General features: G+C 41.9%; 2 protein-coding genes and 2 long non-coding RNA genes across 17 annotated transcripts in view; 2 read left to right on the top strand and 2 right to left on the bottom strand.

Annotated features, from left to right (window-relative positions):
• The window catches only part of LOC122458600, a 58,253-nt gene extending 50,440 nt beyond the window's left edge, over positions 1-7,813 (top strand). The window contains exon 3 of the long non-coding RNA XR_006278666.1: positions 5,507-7,813. This is a non-coding gene — a long non-coding RNA (uncharacterized LOC122458600). The remainder of the gene's footprint in view (positions 1-5,506) is intronic.
• The window catches only part of ZHX1 (zinc fingers and homeoboxes 1), a 36,272-nt gene extending 24,960 nt beyond the window's left edge, over positions 1-11,312 (bottom strand). For 2 of the 9 annotated variants that reach the window (XR_006278660.1, XM_043507381.1), the window contains exons 1-4: positions 10,927-11,292; positions 9,628-9,734; positions 8,387-8,480; positions 2,905-3,150 (exon numbers count right to left, since the gene is read on the bottom strand). The gene's annotated coding sequence lies outside the window, so the exon portion shown is untranslated. Of the gene's footprint in view, positions 1-2,904; positions 3,151-8,386; positions 8,481-9,627; positions 9,779-10,926 lie in introns of all 9 variants that reach the window. The other 7 variants (XR_006278659.1, XM_043507382.1, XR_005291190.2 and 4 more) reach the window with 7 other exon arrangements.
• Positions 11,252-23,353, top strand: LOC119851262. Of its 2 annotated transcripts, none has more exons than XR_006278663.1 (3): positions 11,252-11,511; positions 12,180-12,348; positions 21,838-23,353. It is a non-coding gene; the product is annotated as an uncharacterized LOC119851262 (long non-coding RNA). The 2 variants fall into 2 exon arrangements; XR_006278664.1 differs by lacking the exon at positions 11,252-11,511 and adding an exon at positions 11,529-11,767.
• ATAD2 (ATPase family AAA domain containing 2) overlaps positions 16,520-24,442 on the bottom strand; it is a 94,168-nt gene continuing 86,245 nt past the window's right edge. For all 5 annotated transcript variants that reach the window (XM_038390812.2, XM_038390814.2, XM_038390809.2 and 2 more), the window contains 2 exons: positions 23,352-23,480; positions 16,520-16,718 (listed from right to left, as the gene is read on the bottom strand). In XM_038390812.2, the coding sequence (XP_038246740.1) occupies positions 16,668-16,718; positions 23,352-23,480 (180 nt within the window). In that variant the 3' untranslated portion in view covers positions 16,520-16,667. The remainder of the gene's footprint in view (positions 16,719-23,351; positions 23,481-24,442) is intronic.

Raw genomic sequence — 24,442 nt, 5'->3', positions numbered from 1 at the left:
AGGCTACAAACACAACCAACTAACATGATTGGCCCTGTTTTGATGGACTGAGAGGTTAAATGACTTGCACAAGATCCTAGCGGCCAGAGCAAGGTAGACCGCTCTGATACCCCTATCTACTTCACCACAAGACTAGTCTCCCTACTTTCTACAATGCGGAAAATAGAGATTATGATTTGATCTTTGATTTTTATGAAGTCAACACAAAAATATTTTCTATACTGAACCGTTAACAGATTACACATGTAGCCTTAAAGTTACAAACAGAATCACAGAAATTAGAGATGGACAAGAGCTAGCAAATCATCTAGTTCACCTCCATGCTAGAGCAGGACTGTACCCTATCTATTGGGAAGGGACAGAGTCTGTCCACACTACAGGTACAATGGTGTGTTTTCAGATCTAGTCTGGGATATACTCCTCTGACCTGGTAAAGAAAATATGGTCCACACAGCAGCCTTTTTCAGAATGTATCCACATGTCAATTAAGTTGGTCTCTCCACACTTTAGTTCTCTAACAGAGTATCTACATATGCACTCTAGGAAAATCTGGGCAGATATTACAGTGTCTCAGTATAGGACAGAATGTCAGGGGAACACGCAACAGAGCACGTGGCAGTGCATTCTGGGATGCCCTATCTCAGAGAGACGGAAGGAAGAAGAGTCTACCAGAACTGGTTGCATAGGTAGGGGGTCTCCCTCCATTCAGAAAAAAAAAAAAGTTACTATAAGACAACCACATGCCAATCTAAGCTCTACCTTAGGCAAAACACAATTAGTTACCATCAACACCTGAGGGCCAGATTCTGTCATTTTACCCCATGAGTACTCCCACTGATTTCAATAGGACTTCTTGAAGAATAACGGACTACTCAATATGTGACGGAATCTGACACTGAGTATTATCTGCATTGTGTGTGGCTATAAACCATGTTTAGAGCCAATCCTGGTAGTAACAAATTTGTTTTAAGATAGCAGTGTAGAAAGCTGTAATGTAGACAAGGCCACAGCATTCTACTGTGGTCTTATCTACATGAGAAAGTTGCCTGATTTAGTTAAACCAATTTAGTTCAATCAGTGCAAAGCCCTGTGTGGACATGCTTATTTCAGTTTTGCTCAAGTCAACTGGGAACAGCTTTAAACTAAATATTTGAAGTTTTACCAACTTAACTATGTTGGCAAGGGGTATGTGATTTTTGCTGAGGTAGTTATATTCATAAAAGCCTTCATGTAGAAACAGTTATATTGGTATAAGGTGCTTTATTCCAATATATCTTATTTCAATTAACAAATTAGAATAAATTATATCGATATAAGCACTTTTATACTCTTATAACTGCAGCTAATGTGGTTTTTGCAGCTGCAACTATACTGTCACAGATAAATGGAAAAACTTTTAAAGTGCAGACAAGGCCTTAAAAACTGAAGTGAGAGTATCCACACAGGACACCAGTTTAATTAAAGAAGTTTAAAAATCAGTTTAAGTTATACCAATACAGCCATACAGTAAACAAGACCTGTGAAGAAAATTTTTTATCTGGAAAAAAAATCAGAATTTAAACATTTACAGTTAATACATTTTTAAGTTTAACTATATTTAATATAAAATAGATCTATTTTAAGAAGGCAACAGAGTACTTGTCAAGATCTGAGTTCAGGATTCCATGTTTTTATGAAAGAGTTGATGACATTAACATTCAGGCAATACAGGGGGCTGCATCCTTTTTCTAAAACAGAGTAGCTGTTGTTCATATGACCAACTCTTGTAGGAGAACAAGAGAACCCTGCTCTGAGGTCCTGGCAGGAAAGTAAAAGAGGAAATCCCTTTTAACCTGATGCTATAATTTTTCTAAAATAAGGAAGTTTGTTTTTCAAAAATTATATTACCCAAGTTACTAGCACAACAGCAGAATAGTGAAAACTGAAAAAAAAGTTATTTTAATCGTTATGTACCGTACTTTTTGCATTTAATTCACTTTTTGTTACACTGAATACAGAAAATAGAATGACGACTGGTTCTCATGCACTAGCATAATGCTGCAAAGTTTGCACAGGAAGGGTAATGTGAAAAAAAATCTCTGTTCTTTTTATGCAAACATTTCTATTAAAATTAGATCTGTATTTTTTTTAAAACAAAAAATTTAAAATACCCAATAGCGTCCCTTTAAAGATTGTTTTAAAATATACTGGCAATTTTAATTTATTTGTGCAGCTTGCTCATGCTTTAGGGTCCAATCCTCCTCCCACTGGAGTTAAAGGGAGTTCACCATTGACTTCAACAGGAGCAGGCCCCTAGAATGTTATAAACAGATTCTGTATTTACTTTAAAACCATTGCAGTTCACGTTTAAAAGCAACAGAAAAAGAACTCGGAAAATGCAAGCTGCCCAAGGAAATCAGAATCCACTCTTCTTTCAAAGACCCAAACGGTATAATACTGAGAGGTGGCGAAGAAGAAGAGTGTGTCTAAACCTGAAATTGTATCGTATAATATCTGATGTAAAATAATCAAATCAGTTTTAATAAAAATCACCTTGTTAATGCTGATATTTATAGTTGCCTTCAAAACAGAATACACACTAAAAACACTCCATTAAATTATATATTACATTGTTGCTCCATATGTCAAAATTAAAATTACTATTCTCAGTAACATAATTGAGGATTATTTTAGAATAGCTGAAGCATCATTCCTATATTGAACAGGTAAATAATCTCAGAGTAGAGGGACTGTGTTTAAATCAGGGAGGATCAAAATAAAAATTAAATAAATAAATTTATTTTTTTCCCTGAAAAGTAAACCAATTTAAAATTAAATGAGATTATAACAATTTATGTTAAGGCCTAAACTTTAATTTAATCTATTAAAATAATGTAAATTAAATAAAAAATATTCAAGCAGTACCTGTTTGCTGCTGAAATTTTGAAGTCAAACCACTGCACTGGTGGAAGTCACTGGCTAAGCACTTGAGACTGGTGTTCAAAGTGCTAAACCAGCTTTTGACAGAAGTAGCTCCTTCTGCAGGCGCAGAATGAATATTTTCTTCATTTCAGTTTATTCAAGTAGTTCAGTTCAATGATTAGGTGATTCAAAGTTGAGAAACCAACTGGGAGTTGAAAAAGCAGAAAAACTCATTTTCCTCTTTCAAATCTATTAAAAAAAAAAAAGCGTGAGAGGAGATCTATTAGTTCTAAAATCTTGAAGAATACGATGACGAAACTATCAGTTCAATTCATTAACTACAGATTTCATTTGTTTAATACATCAGTTTTAAAAGCAAATAATATTTTGATAAACACACTTCTCTTGTGAATCCATCATATTTAAGTTTTTAATTAACAAATAAAAGCAATTTTAAAATGCTGTTTTTGCATTTTTTGCATATGTTTGTGCATTTTAATTGAATTCCACTTTCCATCCAAGTGCAGCTTGACACAAATCATGAGTAAAAAAATTAATCTCTTAGTAAACAAGACATGGATCATTCATCATTCTCTATCATCATAAAAAAATGGAAAGCTTAAGAATCTGAATAAGTTTATATTAGGCTACATAATTGCTTAAATAAACTTGTATAGATATAGTTAGGCCCCTACCAAACTCACAGCCATGAAAAACCACGCCACAGACTGTGAAATCTGGTGGTCCCATGGGAAATCTGGTCTTATGTGTGTTTTAACCATATATTATACAGATTTCATGGAGGGGAGACCAACATTTCTCAAATTGGGGGTCCTGACCAAAAGGCACTTGCAAGGTTATTTTGGGGGAGGACGGGGGACACACAGTATTGCCACCCTTACTTCTGCGCTGCCTTCAGAGCTGGATGGCTGGAGAGCAGCGGCTGTTGGCTGGGCGCCCAGCTCTGAAGGCAGTGCCCCACAAGCAGCAGCGCAGAAGGAAGAGTGGCAATAGTAAGAGCGCCATCCTTACTTCTGCGCTGCTGCTGGTGGCAGCTCTCCAGCTGCCCAGCTCTGAAGAAAGCGCAGCCATCAGCAGCAGTGCAGATGTAAGGGTAGCAGTTACCCCAACCCCACCCCCAATAATTTTGTGACCCCTCCCCCCAACTCCTTTCTGGGTCAGGACTCCAACAATTACAACACCATGAAATATCTGCTTTAAATAGCTGAAATCATGAAATTAATATTTTAAAAAATCCTATGACCATGAAATTGACCAAAATGGACCGTGAATTTGGTAGGTCCCTAGATATAGTGTATTCTTTTGGTTAGAAAAAGGAAGTACCAAATTATACCAACCAGTGAGAATCAGCCTCTCTTTGGGAAAATAATTAAAAAGTACAAATGCAAAACAAGATTAAAATAGGTTATTTAAATCAAGGTTTCCTGCTTGCTGATTTAAATAATTATTTAAGCAACTGATTTAAATCAGTCCACCCTGGGTTAAATGTACTTGGCATGTTTCTATACTACTGTATTAGATAGGTGATTTTGGGGGGTGGGGGAAGAGGTGGTATGATTGGGAAAGGGAAAGGCAAGGCAGAGAAATCTAATCTCATTATTAAATCAGCCCAAGTTAAATCATTTCAGGATAAAACAGGGGTGTGGTATTCAAAGAGAACATTTAAGATACTGTCCAAAAGTTTACCATAAGAAAACAGGCAGACTGTGGGACCCTCATGGGAATAAGATGCATCTGTTGTTGAAGGTAGCCTTGCAAAATTCTACTGGCTCACTTGCCTGGGGTGAGTAATTTTTCTTTTGACAGCCAAGTACAATATTAGTTTTTTCACCATCATCAAGCTAAGGGTGCATAAAAATATTTTGTACCCAGACTCAAAAACGTTCATGAAGATTTCGCAAGTTTGGTTTTATGGGAACAGAAACCACTTTTGGGGGGTGGGGGCCTGAAAAACAAAGGTTAACATCAAATGAACAAAACCTCACCTTTGTTTCAAAGCATATTGCAGTGCTACTATTTTATATCCAATCAATACACAATTCAGAAAGATTGCTTTTAAAATTCAAAGCTATTTGCATATCCCTGCACAGCTAGGGATTTCTTGGAAAACTGAAGAAATCAAAAACTGAAGTCTCAAATTTTTCTTCTTTAGTTTGAATCCTCCATTGGGGAAGGCAACACACAAAATGCTTTGAGGCAGCATGAATCATTTAAAATAAAGGGTGCCCTCTTTCCCTCATTTATATATTACATAAAAAAACTGAATGCAGGACAAAGGTAAACTTTTAAGATCGACTCTGTTCTCCCACACACGTTCACAGGGGTAATAAAAATAAGTAGTAAAATGACTTTAACTCCCAAAACTTCCACCTGTGAAATTAAATGCAATTTTGCAAAAACCTGGCTCTATTGGATTCTAGAGAGAAATGTCAGATCCATCAGTGGAAACTATTGCATACTGTATGAATGAATCCTACATTTTCATTTTAATACAGTTGAAGGGGGTACTTAAATGAAATGTTTGAGTAAGCTTTTAATTTTCTTGTTTTATGTCAAAATTACTGAACGTCTCCATGCAAAACAGCACAGAGAAGTTACTCCAGCCTAGAGCGGTCTTTAGCCCCAATCTACCAATAAGATCAACACTGATGGAGTGGTCCGTCTGCAGGAAGCTCATTGCGGTATTGGGACTTAAGTGCTTACAGTTGAGGAGACAGACTGTCCCCAAAATCAGAAGTACATTCCATTCACCAACCAAGGAGTAAAAAAAATCGGTAAGCACCTACACTTCCCCTCTGCACCAGGTTACAGATAATTTCAGCTGGATCAAATCCATAGAAATTAAAATATTTGAAAAGCTTTACAGGTGACTGCCAAAGGGGGAAAAAAGTCCATTTTACATCCTTCTGATGTGTGAAAAAAGTCTGAAAAAGGTTATGGGTTAAAATTTTATTTTTTTGCCTTTAAAAAAAATTAATCGGGTCTTATCTTCCTTGTTTTTGCTGGAGGACTTTGAGAACCAGAGGACTGGGGAGCAGTTTGTCAAGATTCTGAGTTGAATTTAACGCTTGTTAACTAAAATACACAAATCCCTAAAGTTTTGAACTGCAAATCTCTTCCCCTATTAAAATTGCTCAGGTTTTGATTTCTTGTGATGCTTTATTTTCACTAGTTCTCTAGTCACCCATAGACTCCTCTAGCAAAAACAAGATATGCAAAGTTATCCTATGTAAAAACAAGTTAAATATAAATATTCAGGCCTTCTTTATTTTATATTTTCACCTTTGTAGGTCCCCTTCCGGGTGTGTGTGTGTCTCTCTCTCTCCCCCCCCCCATACATATACATATAGGGGACCTACAAGGGCTTAAAACAATGCACTTGTTTATGATGTATAAAGAAGGTCTGGATATTTATTTTTAACTTCCACTTGTTTTTACATATATATTCCAAGCAGATGCATGTTATAGGTGCCATACCTGCAAACTGCTCTGTGTGTGAAGATCCAGATGCTCCACCCACATGGAATGGCAAGACTTCTGTGTGGGTGAACGTGTGTGTCCATGCAGAGTTCCACTGAGCAATTTGCAGGATCAGGGCTTAAATACGTATCCAATCCTACTAACAGTTACTGTTGGGTTTAACACAGAGCTAGGCCAATGCTGTGTTCTTCTGAAAATCCCACCCATAGTATTTAACAAGTTATCAGTGGATGCTAATGTAATCAGTGGGCTGAGAACACTGTTGGGAGTCAGGAACGCCCGAGTTTTGATTCTGGCTTCACCTAACTAAGGCCATGTCTACACTACAAAATTATATTGATCTAACTTAAGTTGGCATACCGACACCACAGTTATTATATCGCTTGTGTCTCTGCACAGTTGGCTCAGTGTGTCAGCGTCCTTCCCAGGAGCACTTGTATTGATTGTATTGTCAGTGTGGGGCGGCTCCTGAAACTAGTAATAATCCACATAAGCAAGGCAGTGTCTCCTACATTGACACTGCATCAACCTAATTACATCAACTGTGACTCGATGCCACTCAGGCAGGTGGTGTTACTACATCAGCGTAGAGAGGCACTTACATTAGCAGAAGCCAAATTTAAGTGAAGACACTTCCACAGCGAGATTGATGCAAGGCAGCTTACGTCAACCTAACCCTGTAGCGTAGGCCAGACCTCACTCTGTGATCTGTGCCAAGACATTTAACTAGTGTGCTGATCCACCTTGGGAGGTGAAGAGCACCCTCAACTCAGTACCATGCATCATCAGGCCCCTCTTGCTAGACTTTCCTCCTATTTGAACAGGAAATAGTTCCATACCTTGTAGGTATTTTAAGGATTAACTGGTAATTTGTACAGGCCTTTGAAGATGTATACTGCTGTAGCAAGCCTAAACAGTACAATCTTATTACTATACTACGGGCCCTTCCCTACCCCTATTCTCTCCCACAAACCTGACTCATTATATAGAACATTATTAGGCTCCATTCCTGCAAGGTGATCCCTTATGCCCATGCATGAGCCCCTGGGAACAGAACCTTAGTTAGAAAGCTCTTTGGGGTACAGACTTTGTCTTTATTAGTTCTGTGAATCTGAGCACTTTTGGAAACTTTAACAATAAAATAATGGTAGGGTATACACAAACAGCAAAAATAAGGACATAAGGATTCAAGTTCAGGTTAATTTTTAAATATACAGAAAAAAAGTGTTCCTAATTTTCAGGTTTTAGTCAAAAACTGTACCCTTATTACATTTAACAACATCTAGGTAAGATGCTTTGAAACATGCTTTGACGATTTAGAGTGCTATGCAACTGCCAAGTATTTTTATTTCTATTATTTTGGAAGGTGTCTGAATTACTGTAATGATTATAAAGTTCCAGTTCAAAAGCCTGTTTCTACCATTCCACAAACTGTGTTAATATAGTGCTCATGACACTTGAAGAGCAACGCTGGCTATACCAGAGAAAGACAATGCTATGCAAGCTGTCTCACTCAGTTCTGTCCATCCGTACTGACAGACATTACTTCCAGTCATCCACGCCCCAAGACTCTCCTGAACAGTGACTACAAACTGTCAGCTTGATCCGCAGCTTGTTCAACTCCCACTGAAATCAATAAATATGGAGAGTGATCAGCAGATTACAAGACTGGATCCTGCAGGATGCAATTTTGCAATATGAACATGAAACCAAGTTAAGATCCAAATACTTTAACTGAAGATCTTAAACAAAATTTGAATTCAGTTCTTTTGAGGAGAACGTTAACGTGGTACTTCATCACTACTCTTAACCACAGCACATATTAAATAGACTAAAAACTGGGTAACTGACAGGTCTCAAAATGTAACTGTAAATGGGGAATCTCTTCATCATCAAGCAGGTGTGTTTCTAGAGGGATCAGTTCTTGGCCCTAGATTATTTAACATTTTTATCAATGACCTGGAAGAAGCCATAAAATACTTACTGATTAAGTTTGCAGATGACACAAAGATTGGGGGAGTTATAAATAATGAAGGGTACAGGCCTCTGATACAGAGCAATCTGAATTGCTTGATAAACTGGGTACAAGCAAACAACATGTGTTTCAGTACAACAAAATGTGAAGTCATACAAAAACAAACAATGTAGTTCATACTTCCAGGATGGAGGATTCTATCCTGAGAAACAATGACTTTGAAAAAGTGTTGAGGGTGGATCATGATGCATAATCAGCTGAATGAGCTCTCACAAAAAAGGCTAATGTGATCTATAAATAGGGGAATATCAAGTAGGGCTAAGTAGGTTATTTTACTTCTGTATTTGGCACTGGGGGTAATCACTATTAGATTACTGGATCCCCTTTGAATTTCTACAATTAAAGAAGGATATTAATAAATTGGAGACGATTCAAAAGATCCATGAAAATTTTTAAAGAATTGGAAACATGCCTTCTAGTGAAAGGCTCAAGGTGTTCAGTTTATCAAAGAAAAGATTAAGGGGTGATTTAAGTTAGGTCACAGTCTGTAAGTATCTACATGGGGAACGGAAGTTTGGTCACAGAAAGACCCTTCACCTTACAGACAAAGGTATAACAAGGTCCAATGGCTAGAAGTTGAAACTAGACAAATTCAGACTGGAAGTAAGACTTAAGTTTTTAAAACAGTGAAGGTACTTAACCACTGGAATGATTTACTAAGGATTATGGTGGATTCTCCATCCTTAGCAATTTTTATATCAAGCTTCGTTGTTTTTTTAAAAAGATATGATCTCATCCAAACAGTAATTAATTCAGAGGAGTCCTGTGGTCTATGTTGTACGGGAGGATCACAGTGGTCCCTTCTGGTCATATCTATGAATCTATTTTAAAATTTATTTTTTGCCATATTAGATTTTGTAAAATCCTTGTAAACAAAACAAGTTTTTGGTCTAAATGGACTGTAGTTTAAATTCCTCTTAATCACAGAGCCTTTAAAAGAAGATTTAGATTGCACTTCACAGCTTTTTTCATGAAATTCATGTTTCTGAATATCTCCAACATGCTCCCTGCGTACTGGTGCAATTATTTTTAAAATAAGGGCTATTTATTTCTGATTGCAAATCCATTTACATCCCAGCTTCTTATGTTTTAAATGACAAACAGAGAAAGGTAAACTGCTCTATAACTGGTATGACTAACTGTCCTCCCAGAAAGACGAAAGTGCTCAGAATTAAAGCATAGGTACCTACCAGTTAGTGTTCACTACTGCAGGTATTCTCACCCCTTTCAGAGGTCCAGCACCTTTTTGAAGTATGTGTTTTACTGATGCTGCTTTGGATCTCTATTACTGTGCATCCTGATCTGGGGAAGAGTTGAAAATCAGAATGCAGAACTGGGTATCTATATGTCCCAGAAAACAAAGTAAAAATGACATTTCACAAACTTTGCCTGCAAACATTGCTACATGTTCCATCTTTTCAAACTGAAACTCATTTTACATTTTAAGATTATTAAAGAAAGCTAGAACTAGAACTGTATGATCTGAGCCCATGACCACAATTAGTTAAATAAAAGACCCAAACGGGTTAATTAAAAAACAAACACACACACATTGGGTTCCTCAAATTTATGAAAATTTTAAGTTCATTATGCTGCTTTTCATCTGACTTGTCCAATTTTCCTCCACCATTTGCGAAAAACAAATATATACACAAGATCCCCTCTACACAGCTGCCAAACTCTCATATTTGGAGGTGGGAGGGAAAAGCGGGGAAAGAAGAAAATCTCCCTGGTTCATCAGCAATTTTAAAAAATCCAAACCAAACCAAAGCTAACATTACTTCATGATGAAGGATTTTACAGCCTGTTCCCAGGAGATTTAAAAATCTCATTGGACTGGAACAGAGATCATCAGGTTTGTACATTTCAAAACTGTAATTAGTTTTTAGGTACTGCTCCCTCCCCGCCCAACACAGAGTCTCCCACTCTCCCAAAAAGCTGCCCCCAACAGTATTTAGGGCCTCCTCTAAATCACCATAGGGAGAACGCACAACATAGGTCTCATCAGCTGCAGACAAACAATAGGGAGGCGAAGGGTGGGGAGGAATACACACTCAACCCCTCCCATTGCAAAAACCTTAAAAGTATCCAAACATCTCCATGAAGACATCCCCTCTTTCCTGTCTTTGGCGGTTAGGGAATAAACCATAGGGGAGTTCTTTCCCCTTGCTTCTGGCTAAACCTTGAGGCGACGTCTCTTTCTTGTAACATTTCCCCACACTAATCCAGGGTGTGAGGAGTTTGTTGATCCCAAACACACTTCTCCCATATTATAAGTGATTGAGAACTGAAGGGGAGAATCCCTCACACATTTCAGTTACAGAAGCAATGGCTGGAGATGTGTGAATGTGTATGTGAGAGAGAAATACCTCCCAGCTTCCACCAGAGATATTTCGCTCAGTCTTTCTTTCACACACTCCAATCAGCCCCTACACGCCCCCCCCCCCCGCCGCACCAGCTGAGAAAGCAACGAATGCTAAAATCCCTACCTTGAAGTGCTGCTCTCTGCCTCTCTCCCACTCAGCCTCTGTCAGTACCTCCTCCTCTTACTGCCTCGTCGCCATCTTGCATTTAAAAAACTACTGCACTTTTTTTGGGGAGGGGTGGGTAACTGAACTTTGAACTCACACAGCACTTTAAACCCACCCACCCTAAGCACACAGACCCTGATTTTATCCCTAAATTAAAACTGCGTTTTCCCCATAAGTCTGTAGCTATGCTATGATCCCGGCGTGGGAAAGGAGTGTGGCAATAGGCAGTGTGTGTGTGTGTGTGTGTGTGTGTCAGTCATACATGCATTCAGACAGCAGGAGCAGCGGGGAGGGGAGGAGCTGCTCCAGCAGTGATACAATCTCCTCTCCCCTGCGTGTGAAGCTGGGGAGTGGTAGTTGCCACCATTTATAAAACTGGCACAACAGAAGGCTGCCCTGTGATTGGTCCCGTAAGGTTTCATCCCAGCCATAGGGATCAGGGCAAGAAGGCTAGTGATCACAAGGATGGACTTCCACACATCTCTCCCCCACGGAGCTGCTCAGCTAAGACCCCAAAGCCTATCCTGTCCCAAGGCTGTGTGTGTGCGCGCGTTTCTCCCTCTTCTCAAGTTGCAATGTAGTTGTGTTAACTTAGGAAGGAGACTATTACAACTGTTTTTAGTCTGATTTTCTTTTCACCCTTTGTGCTGCTTGTAAGGGTCTGAAATAAATAAATGCAATCAAGTCAATTAGATAGTTTCATTTTCCAGTTTACACATTAGCTGGGTGCTGCAATGTTTGGGTTTCAAACATTTTTTTCTTCTTTCTGTGTTGGAAAAGAGTGGGCACTACCTTAAAGGTGACCTGCAAGGAGGAAAAAGAATGGATCTGTTCTCCTTTTGTTTCTTTAGCAGTGGAGCTGGGAGCAACTACAGTGAATGTAAAAAGAAAAGGAGTACGTGTGGCACCTTAGAGACTAATACATTTATTTGAGCATAAGTTTTCGCATCCAATGAAGCGAGCCGTAGCTCCCAAAGCTTATGCTCAAATAAATTTGTAGTCTCTAAGGTGCCACACGTACTCCTTTTCTTTTTGTAGATACAGACTAACACGGCTGCTACTCTGAAACCTATAGTGAATGCGACTTATCACTTTCCATTATAAGAATGTTTTTCAGTTACTTATAACTTTAACACATTTCAGCAGGTTGGACAGAAATGTCTCATGCCCAGTGTCAGACAAAGATGGATTTTTTTTTGTTAACATTTCAGAAAAATTGGTTCAGTCTTTCTCAGAACAAGGTGAGTGATAATTTTCTGTTTCACCTTCTTTCCTCATTCATCACAAATGGGTAATGCTGGTCATCTGTGGAATTCAGAGGTGGTCCAGTATTGTTGCTGGAGTCTCCAGGACTCGGCCAGGAACTGTTTCTCCCAACAGGTACTGAGTGTGATCTTGTCCAGGAATGGCTTTAGGTTTGTTACTTGCAACCTAAGCCTTGCTGTCTGCTAACAGCCATTTAAGACTTTGGATGCAGCCGGGGGTGGGGGGGGGGAGGCAGGCAGTCTTCCACAGGAATTGTAGGCTCAGACAGACACTCATTTTGTCTGGTCATATTGAGGATTGTGTTGGTTTGGGAAGAAAATGCATCAGGATTTCTTTGGAGATCCAGCTCCAGATTTTTTCTTTTGTTAGGGGATTAGTCCCTTCTCGAATACAATTGCTGTTGAGAGAGACCAAAAGATTGCTATGCTGGCTTTGACAGTGAGGGATGAGGCCTCTTTGTATTCTCCACTACTAATTTCTCTGGTGTTTCCCCAAACATCCTCAGACCTGTGCATTTGGATGCACAGAATATCTGGTTGTTATGACTGATTGCTACTGATTTGTTTAACACAGCTTTCTTGTAGCCTCTGAGGTAGGAGCCATCCCCCACAGCCCATTACATCAAAGATTTCACCACAATGTGAACCTGAGGTCTGTCATATTCAAAGCAAGGATATATTCCTAAATGTTAAGCCACTTGCTTACCACCAAGTAGGTTTTCCTTACTAAGGCCACGTTTACCCTACAATCTTTGGTCGCCAGTTATGTCAGCATATGGCTGCTGAAATTTTTATAAGCACTTCTATAAGTGCTTGCTTCAGCACTGCAAGAACTCACCAGGAGTGCTTGGGTCGATGCAAAGTCGATGCACTATGGGTAGGTATCCCAGTCCGCCATGCATTGCTGCATAGTGCAATACTTTTTGGGATAGAAACGACTTGCTCAGGGATGTCAGAAAGTAAGGGGTTAAGTTCCCAGCATGCAATTTTTTCCATCCCATAATGCCACTCACATAGCATAATTACGGTGCCTTTTTTAAAAAAAAAAAAATCCACAAAATCCACCCAGCACTTTTTGGTCTCTGCCATCTCTGACAGAAGCGAGGAGCCAGCAGAGATCTGCACTATCATCATGAATGTTGCAAATACAGGATGCACAATTCTCTTGTATTTACAGACTTGCAGGAAGTACTGCAACAACGGGGGCATGCCAATTTCTTCTAGGACAGCTTGCTAAGGAACACAGCGAAAACAATACAAGGCTGTTGGTGGTGTTCATGGAGCAGTTGCAGGTGGCGGTGCACCACTTGTGGGTTTCAGAAATGAGCACTGACTGGTGGGATCACACCATAATGCAGGTTTGGGATGACAGGCACTGGCTGTCGAACTTTCCAATATGGAAGGCCATATTCTGGATCTGTGTTCTGAGCTTGCACCAGACCTCCACTGCAAGTACACCAGAATAAGAGCAGCATTGACAGAGGAGTGGTGATCACACTCTAAATGATTTCCCACTGGAGTTGCAAGCTTCCACAGTTTGAAAATCCACAGTGGGGGCCACTGTCATGCAAATGTGTAAGGCCATTAATCTCCTGCTACACAGGACAGGCAGCGTGCAAACATAGTGGATGGATTGTAGCAATGGGGTTCCCAACTGTGGTAGGGAGATTGACAGCACACACACATATACCTACTTTGGGATCAGCCCACTTTGCCACAGAGCACAAACAGAAAGGGCTACTTTTCCATTGTTATGCAAGGGTTGTTGAATTGGGAATTCACTGATATCAACGTGGACTGGGCATGAAAGATGGATGAAACTCGTAGGTTTAAGAACAAAGGGCTGTTCAGAAAGTTGAAAGCAGAACATTCTTTCCTGACAGGCAGATTACCATTGGTATTGAAATACCAATAGTGATTCTGGGGGACCTAGCCTACCACTTGCTCGTGAAGTTGTACACTGGCTACCTCGACAGCATCAAGAGAAGAATCAGCTACCAGCTTAGCACGTGCAGAATGTCCACTGAATGAGGTTTTGGAAGACTAAAGCAACCCTGTCAACGTTTACTCACAAGATTGGATCTCGGTGAGAAAAACATCCCAATGGTTATAGCTGCTTGTTGCATTCTGTGTAATATCTGTCATGCAAAGGGGGAAAGCTGCTGCTAGGGTGGAGGTGGAGTGGCTTTGAGCAACCAGACATAAGGGCCATTGCAAGATCCTGACGTGGAGCTATGCAGTTGACAAAGGCTTTGAAAGAGCACTTTTAACAGTCAGCATCACTAGCGTTCTGTGCTAGACTGTTCTCTGGGCCTGAAGCTTTGGGTGCTGTTAGTAATTGAGCATTTATAAATATTAAAACTGTTTTATTGAAGATCTGAATTGTCGTGCTTGCTGTACATGGTCAGTTACACATAAAGGAGAGTTCCTAGGTGCACTCAACAAGGTGGAAAAAAATCAGGAAAAAGGATTTCAAAAATACACAGGGGACTTGGGGAAATGGCTTCCAGTCTCCATGGCCCCTGGGCAATAGAGTTTAAAATTGTGACCAGAGTGATCACTGTTGCAAGGAATGGGGGCAATGTGGGACTGCTGCTACAAGGTCAACACAGGTCATGCACTGGCTATACTCACAGAGTTGACCTCAGTAGGTCAACCATAGCTCTATGTCATTAGGGAAGGTGCTTTTACTTTGTCACCATCATGGGGTGCTTATGCCGCCCAGAGACAAATTTTAGTGCACAAGTAGGTTGATACAAGGCGACTTACGTTGAACTAACTTTAGAGTTTAGACCAGGCCTAAGCGTAGGAAATGGCTATAGTTTAGGCTTTGAAATTTCTGGGGGTTGTCTTCACTTTGTGTGGTCTACAGCAGTGGTCTCCAAAGTGGGGTGTGCACCCCCCAGGGAGTGCACAAGACCATCCATGGGGGTGCGTGGCAGGAGGAGTGCTGCCAGCACGGCAGTAGCCGTGCTCCTGAACCTCGGATTCTTTGGCAGCACACCGGTGGCAGCTTTTTTTTTTTTGCTTCCCCAAAGCTGGCCCTGGGGGTGCGCAATTCAAAAAGTTTAGAGACCCCTAGTTTACAGGATCTTAGGGAAATAAACCCTTTTCTGAAGGTGTGATGTCTTTCACTGGTGCAGCTAGTGCTGCACCAAACTTGGGTTTCCAAAACCTAAGAAATGTTTTTTGGTTTTATGTAACGCTTTTAATATTTGGTTTTATCCAGAAATCTCTGTTTAGATCTTATAACATCCTCAAAGGATGCATGCGCAGGAAACCTTGCGTCTAATAATGCTTGAAAAACACAGGTTTTAAAAAAATTAAAATATAGAGTTCCTTGCAAACCACAGGCTTCCTGCCCTGGAAGAGTCATGCAGGGTATTTTTTGGATGCTGTGTATATGATACTTCCCTTGGTTGTTTACAGAAGAGAGGCTGCCACTCATTCAAGCTGGCTGCCACTCATTTGAGTGCTAGAGAATCTGCATGTTTCTGCTTGAGCCTTCCCATGGTGAAGTCATGGCTCCAAGCAGATGGGAGAGGTATGTCAAAGCCTCAGCAATGCCTATCTTACTCAAAACCTCACTCTGGTAGAGCAAGGGTCAGCAGTTTGTGGCAGCAGGCCATAGCTCACCCTCTCCCTCTAAGGATCCTGAAGAACTGGATGCGCCACATAAGTGCTCCCGCCCCCCCGATCATGTCTGCTCTTTGCCACAGTATTAATTGATGTATAAGAGCTAAATAGTTATTCTAAATTGTGAACGAATCACAGGCTTATGTTTTCAGTCTTAAAGAACTGAGATTGTAACATCAATTTATCCTGTGGTTAGAGTACAGAAAAATCAACTAGATGATCCAACTTCTAATACAGCACCAAACAATACTGATCTATATTCTGTAGGATGAACCCTCTCCCCACAAAAAAAACTTCACACACATTAAGGCTGAATCATTAAGATCTCAAAATCATGAGATGCTACGTAAATTTGCAAGCAAATCTGTGACTGCCCCTTTCTGCTTGTGCATTACACAACTCTAGTTACATAATCAAATATTATTTCTCAGATATTTTACACAATTTAAATACATTACTTTGTATTTTTTCATATTTTTGTCGTCATAATTGTACTGTATATTTTAATTGACTTATGCAGCTCTTTGAGTGAACACGTGAGGGGGGACTGCTGGGCAGACTGCTCTCAATAGACCAAAAGCCCTCCTGCTCTTCCATTTTACTATTTATCATACTAAAGGTAGCATTAAAAAAAAAATCACAATTAGAAATAAGCAATTTAAAGACTTTACTTGATCTTGTCTCAATATAGTTTAATATATTTATACATGTATATGCACTCTGATATTGAGCTATGCACAGGTACCAAAGGACCATAAAATTAAAGTAAAAGATTAGAAAAGTAGAAATCAGTTAATTTTAGATATTATCTTCAGTTTGCTTGAAGACTGCAATTTCTTTTTTCATTTCCTGAAAGAGAACAAAAAACAACAAGCATGAGTGGAAACTATTATTTATATTATATAATGATTTCTATAATTTTTCAAGATTTGTAAATATCACTAACCATTGTATATATTTGACAAATTCAGCTAAAATAACTATAATAAGAAAAAGGTTACTCACCAGTAACAGTTTTTCTCCAAATGTATTGCCTTTGCATTTCTACACTGTAGAGATATGTGCCCTGCCACATGAGACACACAGTCCTTTCTGGACACATTCACATTCAGGATTCTAGAATCAATGGCATCAAAGCCACCTAACCGTCCTTTCCTCTCTAGCTTCAGACACATCCTTACATATCCAAAATAAAGGGAAAGATGGAGAGTCAAGGGTTGATCTGCAGAGGCAATACTTTTAGTGGCCATGCAAGCAACCAGTTACAGGTAGAACAGACAAGAGCTGAAGGAATTACTCTAGTTTATTCAGATAGTATCATTATTCCCAGACATTCTGCCTCTTGGACACAAGAATAAGACAGAGCTTTCTCCTTGCCTGTTCAGCCACCACATTTTCCCAAACAACACTAGGGCAATCTGCACTGCCTTTCCTTCTTTGGATTAGAGGAAAACATAAAACAACCTGATAGCCCTAGAACTCCAAAAGACTTGTGCATTCTGCATTCCTTGGATTCCATGAGCCCAATGTTCTAAACGAGTTCCCCTCTCATGCTCGAACCATATCACTATAGATAGATTCTGGGTCGAGAATGGCATCCATTTCAGGACATTGTGCAAGAATGCAGATGGCCTCCTTGGATCCAAACAATCAGAACAGAGGCTCCTTTCTGATCATCAGATGTGGAAGACTGGATCTGGAAAACCAGTGCATGGAGGAGGAAATCTTTCTTTTAAGAGAAGATGTAGAAGGATCAGCAGAGCAACTGGAGCCATTCATAGATGAACAGCTCAAACACTAGGACAAACATCCATGCATTTTGGATCTAAAGACTAGTTTTCAGACCACCTAAGAGTCTGAATGTTGGAATTGCCTGATGTGGACCTTTGATGCCTCCTGAAGATTTCTGCTCAAGTCTGGCTGAACATAAAGCCTCTTCATGAGAAAAAGAGTTTGAGAATCATGCTCTCTGCATAGTTATTGTAAATCTGCACAGGCAGAAAACATTCTTTAAGACAGACATTAAAGATGTTCAAGCATTGGACACGTTAGCCCAAAATTGAGAGAGAGTTTAGTGGAAAAACGATTACCTACCTTTCGTAACAGTTGTTCTTTGAGATGCGTTGCTCATGTCCATTCCAAGTAGGTGTGGGCACTCCGCATGCATGGATTGTTGGAAGGTTTTTCCCTAGTGGTACCCATTGGGTCGGCTGTGGAGCCCCCTGGAGTGGCGCCTTCATGGCAGTGTACATAGGTCTCTGCCAACCCGCTGCCTCTTCAGTTCTTTCTTGCCGGATACTCCGACAGAGGTGAGGCGGGTGGGTCTTGGAAAGGACATGAGAAACATGTCTTGAAGAACAGTTACGAAAGGTAGGTAGCCATTTTTTCTTCGATTAATTGCTCATGTCAGTTCCAAGTAGGTGACTTCCAACCAGTCCCCCGGGAGGAGGGGTCAGAGTTGACCAATTTGCAGACTGCAGCACTGCTCTACCAAACGTGGCATTGTCTCTAGCCTGCTGTGTGATGACGTAGTGCGATGTAAAGGTGTGAACAGACTACCATGTTGCCACCCTGCAGATATCCTGAATGGGGACCTACACTAGGAACGCTGCAGATGAAGCTTGCACTCTCATGAGGTGCACTGTCAATGCTGGGGCTGGAATCTTTGCCAGGTCATAGCACGTCCAGATACAAGCTGTGATCCAAGAAGAGATTCATTGGGATGAGACTGGCAGTCCTTTAATTTTTTCAGCGATGGCAAAGAAGAGTTGTGTTGACTTCCTAAACAACTCTGTCCACTCAATATAAAAAGCCAGTGCCCATCTAACGTCTAGGGAATGGAACATGCGTTCCCCGTCATTAGCAGGTGGCTTTGGGAAGAACACCAGTAGCAAGATGTCCTGATTTGCATGAAATTGTGAGACTACTTTAGGGAGAAAGGCTGGGTGCGGCTGCAACTGCACCTTGTGTTTATAAAAACACTGAGTAAGGGGACTCAGACATTAAAGCTTTGAGCTCAGACACTCTTCTGGCTGCAGTTATAGTCACAAGAAATTCCACTTTCCAAGAGAGAAAAAGCAGAGAACAAGTTGCTAGAGGTTCAAAAGGGGGCCTATGAGCCTTGAGAGGACCAGGTTATCGGGCCGGTTGCCGCACCTGTGGGTACAGCCTGTCTAGCCCTTTAAGGAAGCGTCCAACCATGGGGTTAGCAAATACTGACCGCTCTGCTGTGCCCAGGTGGAAAGCAGAAATAGCAGCCGGGTGCAACTTGATTGACGAGACTGCCAGCCCTGGCTGCTTTAAGTAGAGTAAGTAGTCCAATATAAAGGGGATTGAGGACTGCAGCAGAGGAGTGCCCTTCTGTGAGGACCAAAGAGAACCTTTTCCACTTGGCCAAATAAGTGGCACAAGTGGAGGGCTTTCTACTGCCAAGGAGAACCTCCCTAACCAAATTGGAGCATTGGAGCGCTAACAAATGTAGGTCACATAGTTTCCACGTGGTGAGGTGAAGAGACTCAGGTTAGGGTGTGAAGGCAGCCATGGTCCTGCGTGATGAGGTCTGGAATCATGGGCAAGGTCACTGGTGTGTCCACAGAGAGGTCCAACAGCGTGGAAAACCAGTGTTGGCAGGGCCATGCGAATCAGTGATGCCTTGTCCTCCCAGACCTTGAGGAGGACCTTGTGGATGAGAGGAAATGGTGGGAACGCGTACATCAGGCGCCCTTGTCCATGAGAGGAGAAAGGCGTCTGCAATCAAGCTGGGGCTGTGGTAACTGCTGTAGGTAACTGTAGCAACTGCTGGCACTTCCTATTGCTTCATGTCGTGAACAGGTATACCTGGGGAGATCCTCACCTCAGGAAGATATTGCTGACAACATCCAGTTTTAGAGACCATTCGTGGCCGTGGAAGGATTTGATGAGGCAATCAGCCAGTTCGTTGCGTGTGCCCAGCAGATACGATGCCTCCAACTGCATTGGGTGTGCAATGCAAAAGTCCCACAATCTGAGGGCTTCCTGGAATAGGGGAGAGGAGCGAGCACCACCCGGTTTATATAGAACATAGCTGTGGTGTTGTCTGTCAACACCGATACACATTTGCTCTGAAGATGGGCATGAAACATCTGGCAAGCTAGACGCACTGCATGCGCTCCCTGACATTGATGTGGAGCAATAGTTCCGCTTGGGACCATAGACTTTGAGTTCTGAGGTCGCCCAGATACGCTCCCCACACCATTGCCAATGCATCTGTGACTAGCAACAGCTGAGGTTTGGAGAAGGGTACTCCCACACAGACTGCCTGTGGATCGAGCCACCATTGGAGGGACTTGAGAACCTAAGGAGTGTGCGTGACCAGTCTGACTAGATGGTCCCAGTTCGGCCTGTACACTTGGGCCAGCCACGCCTGAAGGGAATATAGGTGCAGCCTTGTGTGCTGCACTACAGAAGTACACGCTGCCATATGTCTGAGCAATTTTAGGCAATTTCTGGTTGTTGTGGTGTGGAACTGGTGGAGACCTTGTATGATGGTGCTCATGGCCAGAAAACGAGACTCTTGCAGGAACACCCTGACCTGGGTGGAGTCCAAGAGGCCCCCAATGAATTCTGTTCTCTGAGTGGGAGCTAGAGTCGACTTCAGCACATTGAGGATGAGACAGAGTTTGAGGAACAGAAGACGTACCAGGTTCATGTGTTCCTCCACCTGGGCTCAGGACTGGCCCTTGATGAGCCAGTCACCTATGTATGGAAAGACTTGCACCTGACGCTTTTGAAGAAAGGCCACCATGCACCTGGTGAACACCCAAGGAGCCGCCAATAGGCCGAAGGGAAGGACTGTGAATTGACTGTGTGCTGCTGACCACAAATCGCAGAAACTGTCTGTGGGAAGGGATTATGGAGATGTGGATGTACACATCCTTCAAGTCGAGGGTGGCATACCATTCACCCAGATTCAGAGAGGGAATGATGGAAACCAGGGAGACCATGTGGAACTTCAATTTCTTCATGAAATTCTTGGAGGTTTCGCAGTCTAAAATGGGCCTGAGCCCACCCTTGGCTTTGGAGATTAAGTAGTAACGGTAGTAGCATTGCCTGCCCCTGAACTCCAGAGGAACCTCCTCTACGGCCCCGAGCTGTAGGAGTGTTTGCACCTCCTGCACCAGAAGTTGCTCGTGAGAAGGGTCCCTGAAGAGGGACGGGGATGGGTGGGAGGGAGGGTGGAAGGAAACAGAATTGGAGGGAATATTCCAATTCTACCATGCTGAGGTTATTTGAGCCCAGGCATGCTAGAAATGGGATAGATGATTCACAAAGGGAGGGGGAAGGATCTGGGCATTGAACTGGTGTTCCATCCTCAGGCGCACCTTCAAAAGTTTGGCTTTGAGCTCGAAGGCTGTTTAGCCGAGCCCTGGCCTTGGCTGGAGGAGGACTGAGATGGGCACCTCCTGTTACTTCTGCCCTGCTTTCTGCTGTAGTCCTATCTAGGAGGGGCAGAATAGAAGTGTGGAGTGGCCTAGGGCTTAAATGTTTCTTTGAGGGGCCAGCATGTGCAGCCCCAAAGACTTGAGGGTCGCCAGCAAGTCCTTAAGGCTATGAAGCCTTGAATCTGTCTGTTCCCACTAAAGGCCAGAGCAGTCAAAAGGCAGGTCCCGGATTAGAGACGGGTGTATGCCACAGCATCTTGGTGATATTCTGAATAATTTTGATGCGGGGCAGAGCTACCATCGAGGGCCCTTCAGAGGACACAATATCCACCATGAGATCAATGTCCTCAGAGACCACCTCCACCTGCAAGTTCAGGTTCTGGGCCACCCTCCTGAGTAGGTCTTGATGGGCCCTGGTGTCCATAGCGGGCAGATGTAGTGGAGGTGCCTGCTACCAGCTCATCTCGGGAGGACCCCCAACTAAAACTTTACTGTACTTATCAATAACTATAACTTTATTACTAACTATACTTTCAAACTATTTACAGGGAGAAAAACAGAGTCCACTAGAGAATCGCTTGCTAACGCAAGAGAGAAGCTGCTCCAACGACCGTTACTGGTGATAAGAAGGAACTGAAGAGGTGGCGGGTCGGAAGGAACCTATATACACAGCCATAAAAGCACCACTCCAGGGGGCTCCACAGCCAACTTGATGGGTACTGCTAGGAAAAAACCTTCCGACGATCGTGCGTGCGGCGTGCACACACCTACTTCAAATTGACATGAGCAATCACTCGAAGAACAAGAGGAGTACCTCTTTCTGCTCCATATCTAATGAAGTACAGTAACTCCCCACTTAACGTCCTCTCGCTTAACGTTGTTTCGATCTTACATCCCTGCTCCATTACAGAACATGCTTGTTTAAAGTTGTGCAATGCTCCACTATAACATCATTTGGCTGTCTGCTTTGTCCTCGGCTGGCAGCCCCCCATCAGCTCCCCATCCCCCAGCGCCTCCCGCCTGCTGGCAGACCCCGCAGATCAGCGCCTTCCCCTTGCTCCCCCCGCCTCCTGCCCGTGGCAATCAGCTGGTTTGCGGCATTCAGGAGGCTGCGGGGAGGAGTGAGGACGTGGTGCACGGGCTCCCCCCCCCGAATGCCGCAAACCAGCTGATTGCCACGGGCAGGAGGCAGGGGAGGAAGGGAGGAGCCTGTGTGCCACAGGCTCCTCCCCCCTGCCTCTTGAATGCCGCAGGACAGGTGATCGCCGCGGGCAGGAGGCAGAGGGACCAGGGGGAAGGCCCTGATCCGCCGGTGGGCAGGAGGTACTGGGGGGCGGAGAGGGAGGAGCTGATAGGGGGGTTGTCAACCTGTTTAACACCTGTATTAAATTGCTTGTTTAAAATATATATAATGCCTTTTGTCTGGCAAAAAAAAAAAAAAAAAAAAAATTTCCCTGAAACCTATCCCCCCCATTTACATTAACTCTTACGGGGAAATTGGATTCACTTAACACTGTTTCGCTTAAAGTCCATTTTTCAGAAACATAACTACAACATTAAGTGAGGAGTTACTGTAGATGAATCCTTCATGAACACAAGCCTAAGCACTACACAAAAAACAAGCTTAAATGACTATACTTGCAAAAATAATAAGATTAATCCTCCATAGGGGCAGATTGGATTATATGCCTGCACTGGCAGGCTAAAAGAGAGGAAATAGAGTGGGGCCCTTTTTGTTCCAAAATGCTGTCTCTGAAGAGTACATATGTGGTTTAACGTTTTGAAAAAAGTTGTGTGGGTGAGACTGTCTCCATATTCAGTCAATTTTTTTGTCTGCTGAATCTGCCAACAATTGTGCCAAATATGATGGTGGTTTTGTGATATGGATTCATGTCCGTTAGGTGGAGATCAATAATTTATTTCAGACAGGCTACTAAGATGTAGAGAGATTAGTGAAAATGAAACAAGATAATCTTTACATCAGTAATACTCAAATATCAGTTGTGTAAGTAGAATGCAGTTTATTATCTAACATTTAAAAGAGTGATTTAAATATGTTTACCTGTATTAATTTGGTCTTGTCATAGTCTTTGCGATGTCGATAAATACATTGGCTGAGTATTGCATAAAGTTTTTCCAAGTGAAATATATTGTAGTCTCTACTTTTTTCGGTGACAATCTTTAACAGTTTCTGGGGGGGAGGGGGAAATGTATACATTTAAAATTGTGTTAAAAATCTGCATAGGCTTTTCACATGTTCAGTATCTGAACATATATAATAAAGACAAGACATTTCAAAGACAAAATAACTGGGGACTTTTGTATCATTAACAAAAAAGTAATACACAAGAGAATAGTTTTCAGAAAGAACTGAGATATGCCTGTTAGTGTTAAGCAAATAGTTAATTTTTTTATGCTTCAGAGAAAAAGGAAGCCTAAAAATTCTCAGCCAGACCAGCAATAGCACAACACTGTCATGTGAGGGATTACTGTTACAAGTTAACTCTTCTCCCAGAACAGCAGGAAGTGACTCTTAAATGACTAAGCCATTCCAGCAGTAGCTACATCTTGCTTCACTTGACAAGAGGAATGGATGTTGCAATGCAGGGCCTTCAGGAGTGGGTGTCAGGCCATAACATACCCGTAAATCTCATTCACCCCAAGGAAATATAGCCAGCTAACCCAGAGAGTCAGTGGGCTGGGAGCAGACACTTTTCCAGCAGAAAGGGGCTGAGACAGAAGGAGCTCAGTTAGGAGGTCCCATTCAGGCCTGAAGAGCCCCAGAAATTTTGGTTCCTCAAAAGAGAAGCAGGAGGAGGAAAGATTCTTCTCACTGCTGCATCACCCCCAAAAAGCTTTAGAAGCTGGGATGACAGGGGTAAAGGAGGAGTGATGAACTGCAACTCTTTGGAGACGGTGGCAGATAATCTGAGGTGAGAGAAAAGGGCCTATGTCTGAAAAAGCTATGAAGAACTCCATTAAACTTTCCTTTAAGTTTCTATGACAGAATTCCCACATAAAAATGATTATAGTTCCTGAAGCACCTATGAATTGTGCTCCTTAGTAGGTTCTTAAGGTTCTAGGCCTACTATGAAAAAAAGAAATCCTCTTTCTTGGAGAGATTCACTGAATGTATTGAATAATCTGAAACAT

The sequence above is a fragment of the Dermochelys coriacea genome, chromosome 2 (genome assembly GCF_009764565.3).
Source record: "Dermochelys coriacea isolate rDerCor1 chromosome 2, rDerCor1.pri.v4, whole genome shotgun sequence".
Lineage (NCBI taxonomy): Eukaryota > Metazoa > Chordata > Testudines > Dermochelyidae > Dermochelys > Dermochelys coriacea.
The sequence above is the reverse complement of the archived record's forward strand: the minus strand, read 5'-3'. Positions and strand labels throughout refer to the sequence as shown.